Raw genomic sequence first — 20,883 nt, 5'->3', positions numbered from 1 at the left:
CGTCATTCGAGTCATTCAAATGGACTTCTCCGGCAATTTCTTCTTCTTCATGGATTCCTCCTTCACAAACATGATTTCTCTCTGGAGAGTTTTCTCCTGGAGGAGGTTGGAGATTTCGATTTTGATGCCTCAGAGTCGTAGAGCTAGTGTCTACCATAGTTTTTTGAAGTGTTTTCCAAAGATGGCACCAAATGATGTGTCCAAAAATTGTTTAGTCTTCAAATTCCTGCAAAATAGACGTCAACATGGGCCGACCGTATGGTCGGGTAGCCACCTCTGAAGGTTAAATAAGCAATTGGAACACCACTAAACTCTAGCTTGATGCAGAGCTTGAATTGAATGAATTAATGGAGGGAAACAATTTAGTTACCTTTACTCTGTGCGATCCTTTGTTTATATAGATTTACCTGTCATTCTCGACCTTTAGATGCATTCACCTTTTTCTTTGTTGACCGCTCAATCCTAGGGTTTTTACCCCTCCTTCGGAATTAATGGCACGATCGTGTATCTTGAATTTGACGGGAGCACATTTTTTCCCATAACCGTCGGATTTCTTCGTTCTTACATTACTTAATGGTTCGACCCTTGAACCGGACCCGACTGTGGTTGACCTTGACTTGATATTATTTTTATCACCCTTCTAAATGTGTGATAAAAATTTAAGAGTAGCACAATTCTCTACCCACAAGATAGAGAGGTCCATGTAGGGTTGGTAGAGTGGTAAGATCCATACTTCTCAGTGGAGAGGTCATGGGTCGACCCTTGCGAATGACAAAACTCCCTCTGAGGATGTAATCAAGGTGCGCGCAAGCTGGCCCGGATGAACCTCAGACACCCAAAAAGATAGAGAGGTCCAAACTCTCACCAATTTTGATAAGGGGACACCATCAAAGGTTCAAACAGGTAGAAATTCATTACAATTTAAAAAGCTTTAATAATCACTTTCGGTTGACAGGAAAACGATGGGCCGCAACATGAATTGCCGCGGCTAACACAACTCAACGAGGCCCAGATCGGCAAAGTCCGGACTCCGGAGGCGTTCGGCTCGAATTGGTCGACGCTTTGACAATCTTATTCGTGAAACCTGAGGGGTGCTCTCGCGGTCTCTGCTCCCCATCTCCTCTGTAAACCCTAGAATTTCCTCTATCTTGTAATTGTACTGGTTTCCATTAAAATTTGTATGTTTTGCTTGAAATTTTTGTTTTATTATCGGTTAAATTGTCGAGTGATATCTGATTAATGTCTGTATTTGGTGTTTGCAGTCGTAAATGAGCTTACTTTCAGCGGGACGAAGCATTTTTGCAGTTTGATATTGCTGGTTAGTTCTAATTTCCCATTTATTTAATACTATTTTCTTCTTCTCTTCTTTTCGAAGTACTTAATGATTTTTTTTCCCGCTTATGAACTACGTGGTTCTGTGCTTGAGATTCTTCCCATTCATCACTCTGTTTTCCCACGGTTTTCTTTCGTTCTGGTTAGTGTGATTTACTGATCACCGAGGGAAATGTTGTTTAAGGAACTTGTAGGGCTAAACTAGGAAATGGATTCTGAAGCAGTGCAAACTAGTTCTTTGAAGAATGGAGTAGCAGGTGGTAGTCGTTGTAACCAAAGTGAGCCGATTCAATGCCCAAACAGTGGTTGCTTAAATGGAAGTCGTAAAAACACAGAGAATGAAGCGGATCCTTGTTTGGACGAAAATTGTATGGAACAAGAACAGTGTGAAATGCATTCCAGAGATACGGACAGTAATGGGAGCATTCGGCATGGTCATGCAACTGTAAGCAAAACTATTGCACCCCCTACCTGGTGATCTAATTGTATATTTGAACCCAAAAAAATGGATTTCTTTTCCACTTTCTTAACTAATGCTGCTAAAAGCAGTGCTGGCTTTCTTGATAAGCGCCAAAATATGACTACTGGAATGGAGTTTCAACTTTAAATGCAGAAAAAGCCAAGGCATAGGAAGGACTTGACAGTTCAGGATATGTACAGCCAGCAAGAGGGCTATTTCAATGATGATGACGATGATGATAGTGACTGGGAGCCATTGCAAAAGCATGGGGCCAGCAAAAAGTGGTTTTGCAGAAACTGTACAATGATGAACTTTGATGATGATCTCCACTGTGATGTATGTTTACATACCGAGCCCCCTTCTGGATGTGAGCTTTGAGTGTTTAATTATTTTGTGGATGAATGATGCATTTTTTGGTGTTAGTTTGATCTTTTAAGTCTAAATGCTAGTCTTCTATCTTAACAATCTAAATACCAGATTCAATAATGTTAAAATGTTTAAGTCTAAATGCTAGTCTTCAATCTTAACAATCTAAATACCAGATTCAAGAATGTTAAAATGTTTATATGAGGTTCTTTCTGCTGCAGATTTGTGGAGAATATAAAGAATCTGAAATACTTAAGCATGGTTTTTTTGCATCTCGTCTTGCGCCAGAAGCTTTCCATTCTGAAGTTGAAGCAGAAGTCATAGACAGGTTAAAAGGTGGATATTTTTGTTGACTTTCAATTAACTGACATTTCTATCCTTGGTCTGTTCTTCTAAAAGAATGCTCTCTTAAAAATTCAATAATTTTTGTTCAGTCAGTCTGTGATGGTACTATATGAATGTAATTTCGTATGAAACTATTTGAAAAGATTATGCTGAGGGTTGATTGCTACACATGATGCTGCGACGTAGTATCATGACAGTTGTAAATAAGTCTATGTAATGGAAAGGGGAGGTTGCTAAATATTACTCTGACTAGAGTTAGTGGCCCAGGTGGACAGCAAAATTAAGAAATTTTGAGAAGAATGAAGAATACAGGTTTATAAAGAAAGCACAAAATCCTTAAGGGCCTATTTGGTTATCTGAATCCAGAGATTTCAAATCCCTGGATTCATGAATCGGAGATTTATACCTGTTTGGTTGTAAAACATCCTTGGATTCCTGAAATCCTGAGATTTCACTTTTTTGCCTAAAAACGTGAATTAAGCCATTTTTGGGTATTGGGTGAAATTCATGGATTCCACTGTAAGTATAAAATTGATGAAATTTGCGGATTCATGCGGAGTGACCCAACGAAACTCTATGAACTTCAATAGATTTGAGGCTAACCAAACAGTTAATTTTTTGAACCATGATTCCGTAGATTTAAAATCTATAGGTTTGAAATCCCATTTCATTTCAAATCCCTGGATTCATGTAACCAAACAGGCCCTAAAGAAATGAAAAGCTTGAAGGCAAAGGTCCATCTACTATCATGAACTTTAGATTATAAATCTTGAATACATGTAGTGGTGCTAAATTGGTAGGTCTAGTTGAGCTTAAACAGCCCTGCACCTTTGAGGGATGTGATCAAACTAGCTAGTGACAAAAGTCAGCCTTCAAACACATAAAGTAGACCGATTAATAATCTGTTTTTGATTGATAGGTCTAGTTGGCTACTTAGGCCCTTTTTTTTGGGGCATTCGTTTTAGCAAAGGATTTCAGGATAGATAAGTTGCTCTTTAATTGATGTTCCTTAATAAGTTAGGTTTGTATTTTTGGTCCTAATTGGTTGGTCTGCTGGGTTAATCAGGTTGGACTTAAAATTGGACATATTAATAAATGGTTAGTACCTTAGGTCCATGTTCTTGTGGAAGAATAAAATCTTAGGTCTAATGCCAAGTAAGAGTTATTAAGAAAGCACTTAGATGCTCTTTTGACTAATCGCTGCCGAGCTTTTATAGCTAGCTAGCTGATGGTGTCCTGAGGTCCAGACATTTTATATTTTATAATGGGTGAACATTGAACACTGGATGCCGCCAATGGCCATATCCAAGATAGAGAAAGAAGATTGGTGCAACTAAGAAAGAATAAAAGGTGGAGTATGAAAAGATAGGTGTGGAGAAATGATATGATTCAAGGCAACCTGGTGTCGACTAGGTGATGCTTTGTCCCTTTTTTTGGTGTCGCATTGGTTTTCATTACCCTCCGTTGCTTTGCCTCGCCTTGTTCCCTTGACAACCATGGCATTAGCAAGCATGTCTAACTTGTGATGTAGTTGCAGTTCCATGGTTGGACTAACTTGACTATGTTTGGAAACCAGTCCATGAAATACCAAACCAAAACTAGTTCAGTTGGGGTATTAAGGAATTTATCTGTTAATTGGTGGCTTTTTAGGTTGTTAGTAGTTATTATTTTATTCTATTTGATATGCAAACAAGCCCATCGAAATTTCTAGATTGCAGTGATGGAGGAAAAATGATTTCTTATGCTGCTGTTGAATGCCAAAGTCTTTCTCCAACTTGTGTTCTTTCTCTCTCATCTCTTCTTTCACATGCTTCCTTTCAGCGTCTGTTTTTCTCTCTCTGACAATCTGTTTGTGCAAATATTTTCTTGTCATGCTATCCTTCTTCTGCTTCCCCCCTTCCAGTTAGAATTATTTAGTTTTATTGACTGTTGCTCTGTGCTTTCTGTTGGTGGGAACTGATTGTAATGGATGGAAGTATCTTGTTGTTTTAATTCTGTTTTAAGTGAAAACTTGAGAGTTTAATCCATACCTGGATGAACTACAGAGTCTGAGACCACTATGAGAAACCAATTGGGAGATATATTGCTAAGTTTCCTACTGGTTCAAGGAATTGCCTGCATTTTGCTGCGTCAATTTAGTATTAAAATTATATTCAAACTCTGGATTAGTTATTGGTCTAACTGTCGAGCTTTCTTATATTTTTATTTTCTTAATTTATTGGGGTCGGGGGGTGTTTGAGAACTTCACTCTAAAATATAACCTGTGATCGAGTTTGATTTGGAAACATCCTCTAATCCAAAATAGAGGCTGTTCTTCTGTATTTACTGTTTATTGAGGAGTAAATATCTCTTATCTATTATTTAATTCCAGAGCTCCAGACTTCTTGGTAATTGTTTAAAATCTCTCTCTCCTCTCTCTCTCTCTCTCTCTCTCTCTCTCTCTCTTTATTTTATTTATTTATTTTTATATTTCACCCCCTATTGAGGTTTAATTTCAGCCCTTTTCTCTACTTAGCTAATTACTAACTGAGGTTTGGTATTGACTATGAACTTACCTAATATTCTGAAGTTATTTCTGTTTTGCTCCCATTTACCTGAAATTGCAGATTCATTCTTCCTCTTATGTGCCAAATCTTGCTTCTTGCTCAAAAGAGTTTTTGATGTCCAGAATATTTATGGAAATGCTGTTGGTTGCATTGTTTGACTCATATTAATTACAGTAGCTCCATAGCAGTCTAATTAGGATATTTTAGAACCCAAGGTTGCATTAACCTGCTTAACTCCTTGTTGTCCAAGTGAGTGTTGAGTTGCTGGAGTACCTTCAACTTCACTAAATTCTCAAATTGATGCCTCTAGATATATCATATGATGGTATAAATTGGTTAAGAACCACAAATATGATTCCAGGGAGTGTTGTTATGATTTGGAACTGTAACCAGGTCTGACCTGTTCAGAAATAGTATTGAACCTGTTCAGTTCTGGTTCAATGCTTATTCTTATAATACTTATAGTATAATATATATTGCTAAATTATAGTAGCTTTATAAAATAAATTGGTTAAGAACCACAAATATGATTCCAGGGAGTGTTGTTATGATTTGGAACTGTGAACAGGTCTGATTTCTGTTCAGAATTAGTATTGAACCTGTTCAGCTCTGGTTCAATGCTTATTCTTATTCGATTCCTAGAACTGGTACCTACAAGGTTTGGTTCTAATTTGGTACTCAGTTATAATACTTATAGTATAATATATATTGCTAAATTATAGTAGCTTTATAAAATACTGATATAATAGTAATATATATTATGAGGGAAAAAGACTGTTGCTTGTGTCTCTATGAAGTCTGCACGTGCTTTGGCCAGTGAGAGAGTGTGCACAAGCATGCTTGGGTCGGACTTCTTCATTACATGGGGATGGTAGTTACTTTCGTGTGTTTCCATGTATAGATGCAGGAGTCATGCAGGCTAGGTGACCGGGTAGCCTTCATTTGCCCATATTGTTATATAAGGAAAAAGAACCTGAAAGGCAGCATTTCCCTGGCACAATAGGCATGAAATAACTGCCTTACCCTCATGAAAGGTGGAAATCTCAGCAATGTTGATGTTTCGATGCTTGATTCATTGGTCCCCAAACTGGTGCAAGGGCCTTGCTGCCCTTTAGGGAACCCTCTCCCTATAATATGTTAGTTTCATAGTGTATTAACCTACGATGATATATTAACATACTATAATACATTCATGTAATATAAGTACGAAAAAAGCTTAGGAACTCATTGGCTAACTTGGTTGACCAAGTTATTTAATAAGATTGAGTACAAGGAAAATGCTAGTTGAATGGAGGAGAAACATCGTACGAATTTACAAAAATAAAGGGGTGCTTAAGATTGATGAGTCATACTATGAAATTATGGGAAAAGGTAATCGAAACCCATTTGAGACAAGAAAGCACTATTATAGAGAACCATATGCTAGGAAGATCTACAACGGGAGTTATTACCGTGTTAGCAGACTTATGGGAAGGTATAGAGAATGGAAGAAGGATCTTTTGTTGTTTTTATGACCTATAAATAACCTATCATAGAGTCCCTAAAGAGTTAATTTGGCAAGTATTAGAGAAGAGAAACATTTCGAGTTAGTACTAGTGTAGAAGGGCTCAATGACAAGTGTATGAATGGTGGGGGCCAAGGTGGTGAATTCCCAATTACAATTGGTTTACATCAAGGATCAACTTTAAGCTCTTATTTATTTGCACTTATCATGGATGCTTTAAAAGTCAAGACGAGATTCCTTGGTATATGTTTTTTGCTAATGATATTGTTTTGGTAGAAGAAAGAATGTAGGGATTTTAGACGTATGGTGATCGACTTTGGAGTTTCAAGTCAAAATATTTTAAACTATATGGAGTCAAAAGATTTTAAACGAAGTAGTAGAAGACGGAATATCTAGTGTGTGGCTTTGGTATGCTCGAACAGATAATGAGGTGGTAAAACTTGATGAAAAGGAGATTCTGCAAAGCATTTACCTTAGGTTCCTTAGCTGAATCATAAATAAAGGGGCTGCATTGAGGAAGATGTTTCTTAGAGAATCAAAATAGGGTGGTGTTAGGACCCTGAGAAGGTGCCACATGGTTTTTTTTTTTTTTGGGGGGGGGGGGGGAGGGTTTGGGGTCATCTTATAACGGGGGGAAGATGTGAGCAAAGGTTTTCGGTTATTCTATGTGAGGTCTGGGCGGCCATTGGCTGAGGGCAGCATTTTATGCTGTAGGGGGTGACTGGTAACATCAAAACCAGTGGTATCTTTATTTTCTTGCTGTAATACATATCCAAGTAGTTCAATATTAGCCTAGATAGGCCTATTAGATGGATGAAGTGGAGAGGTGTGTCCGAAGTTTATGTGATCGATGCATTCGTTTAAACTAAAAAAAAAAAAAAAAAATGATATGACCACTGTACAACTAGCTATTATGTGTGGTGTAGAGTGTTGGGCTCTTAGAAGCATCATATAGATAAATGTAGTGTAGTAGAATGAGGATGTTGAAATGCATATATGACAAAATTAGGAAGGATATGGTAAGGGATGATCATATTAAAGCTGTTTGGGGAGTAACTCTAGTAGATGATAGCTATGAGAAAGCCGTTTAAGGTGGCTCAGCCATGTTCAATAGAGGCCTTTAATTCCCTCTGTACAGTGGAGTGATTTAATCCGGATTGAAGGAACTAAATGAGCTGGGGGCAGACCTATTTTAACCTTGGGAAAAGTGTTGAGAGAAGATATGCTTGGCTTAGGCCTTGTATCCAGTATGGCTTCAAGTTGATCTGATTGGAAAGCAAGGATCCATGTAGTCAACCCCATTTAGTGTCAAACCCATTTAGCTAGAATAAGGCTTGTGTTGTTTTTGTTGTTGTACGTTCATGTCCAACTACGATAGTCAGCAATTCCTGCTTTGGTTCTTGTGCTGGAACCAAAAATTAAGCAAGTCCTGCTTTGGTTCTGTTCCACAACTCTGGACTGTAACCAATTCTGTTAGTTTGGTTCTGGTTATTCGAGAACAAGGTCCAGCTCCAAATTCCAGTTCCAGGGTGACAATGTTCATCTCAAGGAGGAAGGCCACAACACACCTTAAAACTTTAGAAAAAATTACAAATAGTCAGCTTGCTTGATTAGTGCTTGACAAGCCTTTGTGATCCACTGCAAAGTATGAGAATTTCTAGAAACCATTTATGAAACTCAGTTTGGTAGATATTTTTATGTTTGTTAACAGTGAATTGCTGGTGAAAATCTTAAAAGGAGGCTTCGTGTTTGGGGCATAAAGAAAATTGGAAACTTAGAAGTTGGAAGGCGGAGGTTCTTATAACACTCTTAAAGTAACTTGGGAAGCAGTGGTCAAAAACAACATTCCCTTTGCCAACAACAAACCCTCTTAAGTTTCTTGAATACTATTGAGAAACACTACAAGTCAATATCATCTGGATTAGTTCCTCATACAAGGACCTGAACTGCATAAAATTTGGGAGACAGCAGGCTCGATGCATGGGTTTCACTCATACTAGTGACCCATGCTGCCGCCTTCTCTCTATCGTGGTTCTCAATTCCTTTTTTATTAGTTCCATTTATTATTAAATCCCTCACATTCCTCTTTATTTTTATGAGTTCCATTTTGACACAATGGTTTTATGCATTGCTCTCAACAGATAGCAATCTGATTCCAGTAGGGATTAAAAAATGAATATAAATAGACGATCTGAGACCGACACATGACAGTCAACATAGTGTAATTTGGCGATATGGTGCAATGATGAAAATATCAGTTTTCCTGATGTTTATGGGAGAGATGATGAGCGTGGACTACCAGATGAGCACCTGATTTATACTTGCAAATCACTGGATTCTATTGACAAATTTGTGGTGCTTGTCGTTGAAACCCTCGTATGAAACAGAACGCTTTCTGATTCAATACTTCTAAGGAACAAAACAGATTTAATAAAAGGGAGCCATAGAAAAAACAGGGTTAGATTCATATTCAGGATATGGGAATCGTGTCAAGGATAGAAAGTAATCATATTAGTTTTTTGATCAAAATAAGCATGCTTTGAATTTTTTCTTCCATACTTCATGCTTGCTCAGTAGGTTTTATATTTAGAATTATATCCATAAATACTCTTGGGGTTTGGAATGGGGTATGTGGTAATTGATGGAGCTTCCTATCCCAATTATCGGGCTTGGGCATATTTGCAGTTATCTTTGTAGCGGGTGTAACAACTCAGCCCCTCCCTTGGCATGGTATTGTCCACTTTGGCCCGGTGGGCATCATACCAAGTGGAGGTGGCTACTCTTTATCAATAGCACAGGATCTCCTCCCTAGTCGATGTGGGACTATGTTTGCGTTGCTTCACCAATCTTTCATACCCCGTGGTACCAGGCCATCTCTTGTTGGGGAACCTTCAGTGGTCTAATTGGCAGGCCGCTGTATGCTGTCTCTCTCAGGTCTCATGGTGAACTAGTTCTCGTTGCTGCGGTACTAGTGCAAACCTAGGTGATCATGCTAAGTCTCGTGCAGGTATATTTGTCATACTCCCAAGTATTTTCCAATATTACTGGGATTTTTTCTTTAGTCCAGGTATTTTTCCTTCAGCTTCTGGGTCTTGGCATATTCAGCAATAAGGTGACAACTGGGTGAACGGTAGACTTGGATTCTGGAGTTGGTGATCTACTGTTTTGGGTTTGAGTCGTAGGATTTAAAGAGGAATTGTTAAGAAAGAGCCCTAGTTTAATCATGTAGATGTCTAGGGGCATTAGACCTTTATCCCTTTAATTCTCTTTTTTTGTTTAGCATCCTATATGGGTTTATAGAAGAAAAAAATGTAGGTGAGCTCTATTTCTGTTTGGCTAATTAGTCCGTTACTGAATTGATTTAGGGATTTCAAGTAGGTTCCAAGTGAAATGCATCCATGGAAAAAGCATCATAATGAGCCTATTTGGTGGATTGGGAAAAAGTGAAATGTCATGGAGGGCATTCTAGTTGAATCATGTTGGTTTCCCATGACATGCTTTGGCTGATTACCTTTTATCTTCTTGCTGCTGCTATTGTTGCTTCTTCTTCCATTGATATTTGGAAATGAAAATTCTAACCAGCTTTCTATTCAAGATTCTGATATGGTTCTCATGCAATTCAAGATCCTTTTTTTTCCCGTCTGTTGTCTTCTTCTTCTTCTTCTTCTTCTTCTTCTTTTTTTTTTTTTTTTTTGTGGTGTGTGTGTGTGTGTGTGTGTGTGTGTGTGTGTGTATTCATTAGGAAAATTCTTATCTGCTCAATTGTATCTGCCAGTGAGTCCACTGTTGTAGTTCTGATACTTGCATTTTGGACACTCTTAAGGATTAATGTGAAGCATTTTTCTTTAAACATGTTGCTTTTTAGGATTTTAATGTGTTATTGTGGTGGAATTCTGGGACATCACTTCTGAATATTCAATGCAGTTTTTCCTATGCCATGACTTATAATTTAATTTCGAAACTTTTTGTGTGGAAATTTGTGGATAGGCTCAGTGACGCAAAAGCCAGACCATGACAATTGCACTGTAGTCGGTTTTGATGAGAGAATGCTGCTTCATTCAGAAGTATGTTTGTTGCCTTTGTAGCTTTTGAGTTAATGCTTTGATTCTCACTACATTCTTTTAGGTTCCTTTTTTTCAACTGTTCTTTAAGCTATAACATTTTATATTATTGCATAATTTGGCAGTTCTTTAGCTTAAGCTATATTTCTTTGGCAGTCGTGTATTTTATGAACCCCCCCCCCCTGTGGGCTGGGTTTCTCCAAACCACAAAAAGTTAGAAGGGGAGATTGGGAGGTTGGATGGGTTGAGGAATATCCTTTTGTATTTTTTCCCCCATTATTAACTGCTAGGTATTTCTGAGGGTCATTGCTTTGGTTGAACAGGTTGAAATGAAGACCCATCCTCATCCTGAAAGACCAGATCGCCTTCGTGCTATTGCTGCTAGCCTTGCCACTGCTGGTTGTTCTATGCCCTTTTTGGCAGTTTAAACTTCTTTGTGGGAAAAAATTATCTGGATGAAGCTGTGCCATTGGTTATCTTTATTTGTTTTCCTTCCTCAACTTATTTGGTGGGTAACTTGCATATCTCTGAGTCTTGCAGGTATATTTCCTGGAAGGTGCATCTCAATTCCTGCCAGAGAAATTTCCCGTGAGGAGCTCCAGCCGGTCAGTTACCTGCTCTTTTATGAATGCTACATAGGAGGTTGAGTCCTGCATATTCACATGTTCCTCTTAAGTAACTTTCCCCTCATTGTGAGTTGGAAGGAGCATATATTAAAAGGTTAATTTCATAAGTGATGCTGTATCTTAGAAGGAGAATATTGTCCCTTTAGCTTTCTGGTGCCATGATTGTTGAATCATGTATCTTAAAATCCCCCCCCACCCCCACTCCCCCCAAAAAAAAAATAAAAGGAAAAAAAGAAAGAAAAGAGAGTGATCATGGAATTATGTTGAAAGGCATACTGTCCATGAATATGACCTGAAATTTAACCATGAACCTAGAGGCCGTGAGTATGAAATTTCAAATTTCTACCATGTGAGGATCAGACATCTGGTTCTTCCTATTTTTGCAGTCTCAGTATATGGAGATCTTGTAAGGTTCTGTGTTCTCATTTATCTTTCCTACTCACTGTTGACTCCAAATTCCTCTGTAGTGCATGCCTTTCATGTTTTAAGCTCCAATAAGTGTGACACTATCCATCTTATTTTGGATTCAAATCTCAAGGGCTCTGATTTGCTCTCTTGAAACTTTGCCAACGTCCCAAGCACCAATCAAGCTTCTTTGAATTGAGACGGGGAGGTTAGTGTGCTTGTGTCTATGTAAAGGGTGGGCCCAGGTGTCTAGGATGCAAATAAGCTAGAGATCCTCTTCAAGTGGGGTTTGAAAGAATATTCTCTCAGGTGGTTGTCTCATTGAAGCCTTCAAGGTGTTAAGTTTCAGGTTGGTAATGGAAGGAAATGTGATTTTCGGAGGATAGGTGGCTTGAAGGGAGTGCTAAAAGATCTATATACCAATTTGTATACTTCAGAAACTGAAAGAGCTATTACCATTGACTGATGTTAGTTATGTTGACAATTGGGTCATCACGTGTGTCCATGTGTTTGCTTAATCTGTTTCGTCAAACTTCATGCAGTCATGCTAGTGTATTCTGCTTGCAAGGATGTATGGTTCCTGGAATTATGCTAGTCAAAAAGATTAAAGAGTGTTGCGTGTCCATATTTGGATGTTCCTTCTTATTATGAGCCATCTTACAGCACTATTTGGTTGCAATTTTATGGTTTGGAACTAAGAATGTGGTTATTATATTGCTATTCATCCTGATCTGGAATTTTTTTTCTTAAAATTTCATTTTGGCTGCATATCCAGCCCCCCCCCCCAAAAAAAAAAAAAAAAAGAGAAGGGTTTATGGAATTTTTGGGCCATGTTAAAAATCGGGTGGGTTTGTTTCTACAAGGGAGATTTGAACATCGAGTACCTGTTTTGGATTTTTATCACCTCCAGTTCTGACACCCTCATGTTTCATCCAGTTGACTGTTAGATGATGAACACCTGTCTTATTCTAATCCTATGGTTGAAATTTACAATCCTTAACCATTTCATCCCTAAAGAATTTCTCTCCTTTTCGGGCGCTCTCTGCCTTTTCCCTCTTCTACTCTGGCAAGTGGCAACCGTTGCTGACGTACACAGGGAGATGCCCTTGAGGAACCCCTGTAACATGCAAGGGATGAAGGGTTTGAGGGGTTTCATGCCTGCCAATGGAAAAACCTTGTTAATAAAGATGAAAAGGAAACATTTTGCAAAGGTGATGCTTGAGTTATTCAATTAGGTTTTGGTGGTTGCATACAATCTGAGATCAGTAAGCTAATGTTTCTTGAATCTTGAAACTTTTTTATCGAGTCAAATCTATTATTTAACAGAGAACAAAATATCTGGAGTCTCTGGATCTGCACGTCTTCAATTCAATTTCTCTTTCTTTCTAGTCATAATGGAAGGACTTTTAGGACGACTAGATTAAGCTCAATGTCGATGGCAAATTGTTTGAGACAACGCTTTCAACGATTCGAGTAGGCGGCATTGACTCACTTCTCTCAACCCTCACCGCACGAGACAACGACGGTGGTGACGACTATCCAATCTTCATAGACTGAGATCCCGAGATCTTCTTTGTGGACTATCTCTTCTCTGCTCCAATCATCTCCCTGCCTCCGCCGCTTGCTCCTTCTCCAACCAAGAACTTGTCGATGAAGCCATCTACTACGGCATTTAATCACGCCTCAAGTACGCCATGACTCCGCCTCTCTTGTTTCCACCATCTGCCCTGCAGCCGACGGCATCCCTTCCTCCTTCACGGCCTCTGCCGGCGATGGCTCCGTCTGGATTGCTCACGGCGGTCAGATCTCTGCCTACGACTGGAACCTTGCTCACTCCGCTACCCTACAAACTCATATTGACAACATCACTTCCTGTGTACGTCGGCAGGGGTTGCCGGAGTAGAAGAGGGAAAAGGCAGAGAGAACCCGGAGAGGAGTGAAGATATTTAGGGATGAAATGGTTAAGGATTGTAAAATTTTCAACCACAGGATTAGAATAAGACAGGTGTTCATCATCTAACGGTCAACTGGATGAAACATGAGGGTGTCAGAACTGGAGGTGATAAAAATCCACCTGTTTGGTAACAATTCCATGATAGGAACATTGTTCTTCAAGGAGATCATCTTTTCTCATCTCCTCTCTAAAAGGATGCTCTTTAACCATGGTTAAGTGTCTGGTATCTAGATATCATCTCAATTGCAAAAATGTAAAAAAAAAAACCCCAATATGTTGTATTTGTCTTTCGACTGCTGTTCCTGGCTGAAGCTACTCCCTGGTCATGCTGTCTAGTTTCCCCTGGTAATTCTCTCTAGGTTCAAATAAGTGGATGTGAGAGAGAGTCTACTTCTGGCATTGAAATGCTGGGTGATGAATTGTAGACTTAGTAAAAATGCTGGGGGAATCAAAATGGGATTCTAAAAGGGGCTTAAAAAAGAGTGGGATGTGATATCTTCAATCAACAAATCCCTCTTCTTGGTAATTCATGCAGTCATAATAGTTTTTGAATCTTATAATTCTGAACCCTCCTCATTCCCAGTCCAGGTGCGGAATATGTAAACAGAAATAAATAAGTGCAATGTGTTTTTGCTATTCTTTTAGGGTTTATGGAGCCAACACCTGTTTATGGGGAGGAGTTCTTGTAAGCAGATACTTTGTATGCTTTGGGTTTCCTTTTGCCATCAAAACTATTCAAGGAGTATGTGATGAAGGTGCTATTTCTAGGATTTTGCTTCCTCTTAAAACCAGGGTGAAGCAGAAGAAGAACAGGAAAGGAGGTTATGTGTAGTTTGGTTCCACAAGCAACAGGAATGGCAAGAGAGACAAGTGGGCGTTGGGTTTTCACGGACTGCAAAATAGAGAAGTAGTCTTGGGATGAACAAATAATGTAATGCTTGCACCTCGAAACTGAGGCTGAGTTCGATTTTGGCTATTTTCGACTGGGTTCATCGTTGGGCACAAGAAATGGGCTGCTTTTTACCAAACAGTTTTTGCTCCATTTCTGTGCTCAAACCACGCTGAGGATGGTAAAGACACTCTGGAGTCTTACCAAACAGGTTCTAAGTCTTCTATGTTGCATACCGATTACTGAAGCCTTAGACACGAGACATAGTGCACTTCATGTATGAAAATCAATCTTTAATCTGAATGAGAAATGGCCATTGTCTACACATGTAAGCTTTTCCTTGTGTCTCATGCAAAAGACTTTTTCCTGTACGACATAATAGGGCTGTCACTACCCAACTAAATGGGTAAGCTACAATGATACATGTCCCTCATTAAGCTTCATTTGTGGAACAACACCAACAACATGACCTCTCCCAACTAAATGGGGTGGGCTGCATGGATCCTTGTTTTCCATTCAGCTCCGTTAGAGGTCGTACTTGATACTAGGCCTAAACTATGCAAGTCTTTCCTCACCACTTCTCAGGTCTGCCCTTGACTCTTTGGTTCCTTCATTCTTAATAAACTATCAAATTGCTCCTATGTGTTGGAGCATCCAAATGCCTTAGTCTGAAATGGATGATTTGTTACACACATCATACTTCAAGGACCATCCGTAACCCCATTAACCAGCATATATGCCAAATTATCCCTCTGGGGACTGTCTTTGGCCTTTTTTTTTTGAAAGGTCAATAAAGATCATATTAATCTCCTTCTTCCCCTATCTACATCTTTGGTTAGTCTTCTAAGTGAGAATCTAGCTTTTGTCTTGGATATTCCTGGCTTGAAGCCAAATCAGGTATCCAAAATTATAATTTCTTTTTGTGGTGTGTTTCAATAACCCTCTCCCATAACTTCTTTGTTTGACTTGCTAGTTTTGTGTCTCTTTGGTTATTGCAGCTCTGAATGTCGTCTTTATTTTTGTAATTTGGTTTTGTAATGCTTTTCCTTCATCCTCTGTTATTTTCTTTGGTTCATAATCTTGTTAAATAGCTTTGTTAGTCGGGCTAAACATTTCTTTTTGTGGTGTGTTTCAATAACCCTCTCCCATAACTTCTTTGTTTGACTTGCTAGTTTTGTGTCTCTTTGGTTATTGCAGCTCTGAATGTCGTCTTTATTTTTGTAATTTGGTTTTGTAATGCTTTTCCTTCATCCTCTGTTATTTTCTTTGGTTCATAATCTTGTTAAATAGCTTTGTTAGTCGGGCTAAACAAGAGATTTCTAAGCTCTTGGCACATTGCTATTGGAATTTTGGTTGGCTTTCCCTGGTTTCACCATCCTTTATATATTCAGAATTTCTACTTCTACTTTATGTTGATTATCTTATCTTAAAGGTAGTTATTTCCCCTTATTTTGTCTTTCAGATTGTTACACACATCATACTTCCTCAACCTTACCTTTCCCACAACCTTTTTATCTTCATTTGGCAAATTTCTACCTTTTTTAGATCCTTTGCCTCCTTAGTACTTTACCATGCCTTAGAACTAGATATCCTAGTCCTTATGGCTGCTTGACCTCATCATCCCAATACCAAGCCTCCGTTGGGGGCATGACATTTAGTTTTCAATTCCCCTGGTACTTCTTTGGTAACTTTCTTAATTCAAGTCGTCATCTTCTTCCACATCATTTTATTGTCGTCTTCAACTCCCACTTACCTGGTTTGATCAATCTATCAATAGATGAATTCAAGTCATCTCCTTTTAAGCTCCACTATCTTGCTTTAGGGCAAAAGAAGTTAAGGTCCCTTCTCTAATGATTCTGCATAATAAGGCTCCTCCCCTAGGCCATCTAACCTTTTGTTGAGTGGGTGGGCTCCCTGACCTTACAGTCTTTACAAAACAACTTGTTGGATCTTCTTAGGAAGTCATCTGTTTGGGTGATATTATGTCCACTTTTACAGGTAACTAAACGCTTAATGTTCCTCTTTTTTTTTGTTTGATTGTTTTTGTTTTTGTTTTGTCACCCCCCTTGTTTTTGAAGTGTTCACAGTGGATAAACTATAAGCTACCTTAAAGTCTAAATCTGAGATCCCATCCTTGTTTTTCTCTCCATAAACACGTTCATAACTTTGATGCCGAAACGACAGTGAATCAAGGCCAAATTAGAAGATTGGATTGATAATGGAGAACTCTGTCTCTCAAAAGTTTCTTCAGAAATAACAATATTCAGCTGCCTTCAAAAGACTCAGAAAATAGTATTTTATAGTGCCAAGAAACCCTAAAATGAAAAAACACAAAATTACAAAAATGCCATTGAGAATAATAAAATGCCCAAAACACCCTCAAAACGATCCTGAAACATGAAAAAACGACGTTGGAACCTTGCATTATTCCATCCATTTGTCCCATAATTGTAACTTCTCATCCAATTCTACTTGTTTTTGGGGATCTTCATGCTGCCTTGTTGGAACCTTCGGGTGTCTCAATGGTTTTGACTTGAGTATGCCAAACTCAATTTTATTAAATCCTACTTGTGTTGCATCCGTACTTTTTTTTGTTTGTGTGGGACAAATGCATCTGTATTTGATTGACAAACTCTTTCCAACACAGCCTTCTTACTTATGGTGTGTGACCTATTTCGATTGAGGAAAGTATATCTTTAAGTCTTTTATCATTAACCACATCATTTGCTAGGTCTTTGACCCTTGTTATGTCCACCTCCACTTCTATTACTTGGTCTTTTGTATACCAAACTGTGAGTTGTCAATACCTTGGCTCCCTCCCCCCTTTTCTCCGTTCCATCTAGTTTGTTATATATATGTAGTATTGATCTTTCTCCTCATTACATCTATCAACTCTAGACCATGGTTGTCAATGCATCCACCTAGGCGGCAAGGCAGTTTTTCAACCTCCTTGTTTTGAACCACTTTGTTAACATGCAATTTTTGCCCTTTTTTCACCTAATTGCTATCACTTTGTTGCCTTGTGTGCCTTATTAAACGGTCACCTCTTTGACATTTTGTACATGATAATATTTTTTCTTGATTTTTTAAAAAATCAAATTTTATTCTACAAAGCTGTATACAAACTTAATAGTTAGTCATTTTGGAATTGGGAATCAATGAATCATAAAAATGGAGAAGGCACTTATTTGGCCATGATTGGCTGCGTTAAATATGCCTAATACTGCGATGTGTTGAGTGTCTAGGCATAAACAGTATTTATTTGGAACAAGATTTCCCCCTCCCCCCAGTATCATTATTTTTACAAATTTCTGTAAAAATAAAAGATTTATACACATGAATTTCTATGGTATTCATGCTTGATGATAGGGAATGCTGCATTCTTTTTCATTACAAACATGAAGCTTGGCACTGAATGCTAGTTAAATACTTAGGCTTCAGATGAGTGCAGTGTTTATGAATTGGGGTTCTTAGTTTTGGAATTTTCAGGTCCATTCTCTGGAGCACATTGAAGCAGTAGATCTTACAAGTCGCATACTTTCTAGGTACCATGAATTTTCTTTACCTTTCTAGGTTGTTTCTGTGTCTTAACACTCCAGTTGGGTTCTGATCAGCCTAAGAATTACTGTACTTTTGCATTTGACATAGGTCCATTATATCAGACTATAAATCGAATTTTGTCATTATATCTTTGTGCAATGGTTTCTTCATTGGGATTTGCAATCTAATTATAATATTTTGATGCTTTCCTGTTTGCCATGGTTGCTCCCGTAAGACTGTTATCCATGTCGTGACATTTTCTTAATCTCCTTTCACTGTATTGAAGAAACAACTTGTTTATAACATATCTATTCCAGTCGTTGGTGCAAACAGCTTTGCTCTTGTAGTCTCTTATTCATCGATAGTCCCTGTGAAGACTTCAACCACTCTTCCATTCCAAAGTCTAATTATCTCCCAGTATTGGCAGATGAGTATTTTAAATGCTTATCTGCTTGCATATCTTTGAACAGATACTCACGCACTTGGTTGGAAGAGCCTGTTGTTAATCCTTTCAAATACACCAAAAAAGAGGGTATTAGTATGCCTTGACAGAGAAATTCCCCCCTTTTCCAGACGGAGGGTATTAGGAAATGTGAGATTACAACTGCTGTTTCATTTTGTTTCTTTACGTACCTGTTATTTTCTTATTTCTATAATGTGAAGGTCAGAAGGTTGTGCTTGGCATGTTGGTCAAGTGCTCGCTTGCTAAACACTTAGTCACTGGTTCAAGTGCTGGAAACAGGGGGTAAGGCCATGTACATTTGACTTTCCAAGACCCTTGCTGTATGCTGGAGTCTTGTGCATTTGGCATGACCTTTCTTTTGCCCTACTCTTCATCTTAGCTGTCCAGTTGTCAAAGTGTCGCCGCTGCAGTGCCATGGCATCTAGGCGCTTTGTACCGCTTGGCTCATGGTGTCTCCTTGGTCGCATATGTGATGCCTTGTTGCCTTGCTGGTGTCCACTCATATTTTGCCCCTCGCTATTGCCTTGGATTGCCCAGACACCTTGACAACTAGGCTTAATAATGTGAAAGGTCAGTTCGTTTAAAAGGGCTGATTAAGCTACATTCAGAGTTTAAAAGTATAGGTCTGTCTCATGTTGTTTGATACATATTTGTTTGCCTTATATGATACCAAGAGACGTCTCTTAATCTTTTTCGAAAACATAAGTGTATCAAACAACATGAGATGGATATGATACCAAGAGATATCTCTTTATCTTTTACAAAAACATAAGTGCAAGGTTGTCAAAGAGACAAAGCAACCAAGGCGATGGAGGGCTTCCAAGGTACTAAAGTGGCAAAGCGCCAATAAAGCACCAACTAAGCGGTCAAAGCGTTCTAGTGTTAATTTTTTGATATTTGTTTCAAATATCGAAAGTTACATAAAATTCCTAGTATTTAAGTGTGAAACATTTTGCAAACTTAATGAAAAGTTCATTCATATAATCAGTATATAAGATTGGAAAATGAACGTAGTCATTAACTTCAAACATGACAACATCAAAGTCACAAATCAAACTTCATATCTGCACACTGCAATACTGTATCTTTCCCAATCTAGCCAACATGAACAAGTGCCTCCTGATTCAGAATAAAAATCGATAACACACTCAAAAGGAGAAAGAGAGAGCGCATGTACCATACAGCAGTGTATCTCATATTGAATGCAAAATCGAATGACAATACTACAATATGAAACCTGAAAAACTATAAAGGCATAGACTTAAGATGCTGCAGAATTAAAACTGCTCAAAATGTCTATATACTACACTTGAACAGAAACCATTCTGTTCTAAGTTCTAACATCAAAGCACGATTGGCAAAACCTGAAGAACTAAGCACAAAATCTACTACTTACACTACTTAACTATTTAAGATTAAGAATTTAGACTCAGATTAGAGAACGGGGGTGGGGGGGGGGGGAGAAAGAGAGAACTGATGTTGCCTGAGAAGAAGACAGTGCCGAAGAAACCTGCAACTTCCGCTGACTAGATTAAAACCGCTTCAGAGAAAGAGGGGGGTGACTTCACTTACCTTTGACTGGAAGTGAGAGATGCTGGGAAGTGAAGGAATGGAGGAAGAAATATTAAGCATTGCCTGGGAAGTGAAAACCCACCTTTGGTTTCGATTGGTAGAAGTATGTCACCGGAGATAGCTAGAGAAGTAGAGAACTCAGTCAACTCACCACTGCAAGTTCGACAACTAGAAAATGAACATAAACTTAGCAGAGGAAAAAGAGAAAAAAGAAAAAGAAAAGAAAGAAAACCACTTAGCGCCGATCTGGAGAGAGACGATCGCTGGTTGTAGAGAGGAGTTCCATCAGGTGTGAGGAAGAAGACTTTGAGAGAGAACAAGAGGAGTTTTGTCTGTTAGGTTAGGGAGCTGTCTCAATTTCTTTTGATTCTTTCTTCAATTTATGTTTTGTATTTTGTTTTTAAACCCAAGTTTCCATTGATATGTTCTATGTATAATGATTCTATATTTGATGTGAAATAGAACAAATAAAGACCTTTAGATTAGAATCATATAATTCATACCACTGATTTAGTATCTTTCTTTATAAAAAGATTAAATTTTAAAAATAAAAGCCAATAAAGCGGTGGCTAGGCAATCAAAGCGCTCGCTCTGATGATGAAGCGACAAAGCCACCGCTTTATTGACTTCAAAAAAAGCGATGGTCGCTTTGACTAGACAAGGACTGCCTGGATGCTGAAGTGTCACTTAAGGGATGCCTTGATAACTATGCGTAAGTGTATCAAACAAGGATAGCAATCTCGGTTTGAAACCTTGCTAGAAACTAAGGTTTTCGGTCGAAACCTGGTACTTTTCAAGCAATACTTTGACCTTATATGGC

The 20,883-nt window shown here is 38.5% G+C and overlaps 1 protein-coding gene across 10 annotated transcripts in view; it reads left to right on the top strand.

Annotated features, from left to right (window-relative positions):
• Positions 1-939: 939 nt before the first annotated feature.
• HDA15 (histone deacetylase 15) overlaps positions 940-20,883 on the top strand; it is a 66,119-nt gene continuing 46,175 nt past the window's right edge. For 2 of the 10 annotated variants that reach the window (XM_089158183.1, XM_089158191.1), the window contains exons 1-9: positions 940-1,124; positions 1,263-1,318; positions 1,517-1,777; positions 1,946-2,128; positions 2,380-2,494; positions 10,541-10,617; positions 10,938-11,013; positions 11,155-11,219; positions 17,978-18,033. In XM_089158183.1, the coding sequence (XP_089014309.1) occupies positions 1,541-1,777; positions 1,946-2,128; positions 2,380-2,494; positions 10,541-10,617; positions 10,938-11,013; positions 11,155-11,219; positions 17,978-18,033 (809 nt within the window). In that variant the 5' untranslated portion in view covers positions 940-1,124; positions 1,263-1,318; positions 1,517-1,540. Of the gene's footprint in view, positions 1,179-1,262; positions 1,319-1,516; positions 1,778-1,881; positions 2,129-2,379; positions 2,495-10,540; positions 10,618-10,937; positions 11,014-11,154; positions 11,220-17,977; positions 18,034-20,883 lie in introns of those variants that run through there. The other 8 variants (XM_089158190.1, XM_089158187.1, XM_089158189.1 and 5 more) reach the window with 8 other exon arrangements.

This window comes from Hakea prostrata, chromosome 6 (genome assembly GCF_041222555.1).
Source record: "Hakea prostrata isolate BN-2017 chromosome 6, UWA_Hpros_2, whole genome shotgun sequence".
NCBI classification, from domain to species: domain Eukaryota; kingdom Viridiplantae; phylum Streptophyta; class Magnoliopsida; order Proteales; family Proteaceae; genus Hakea; species Hakea prostrata.
Note: the sequence above shows the minus strand (reverse complement) of the source record. Positions and strands in the feature narration are given on the sequence as shown.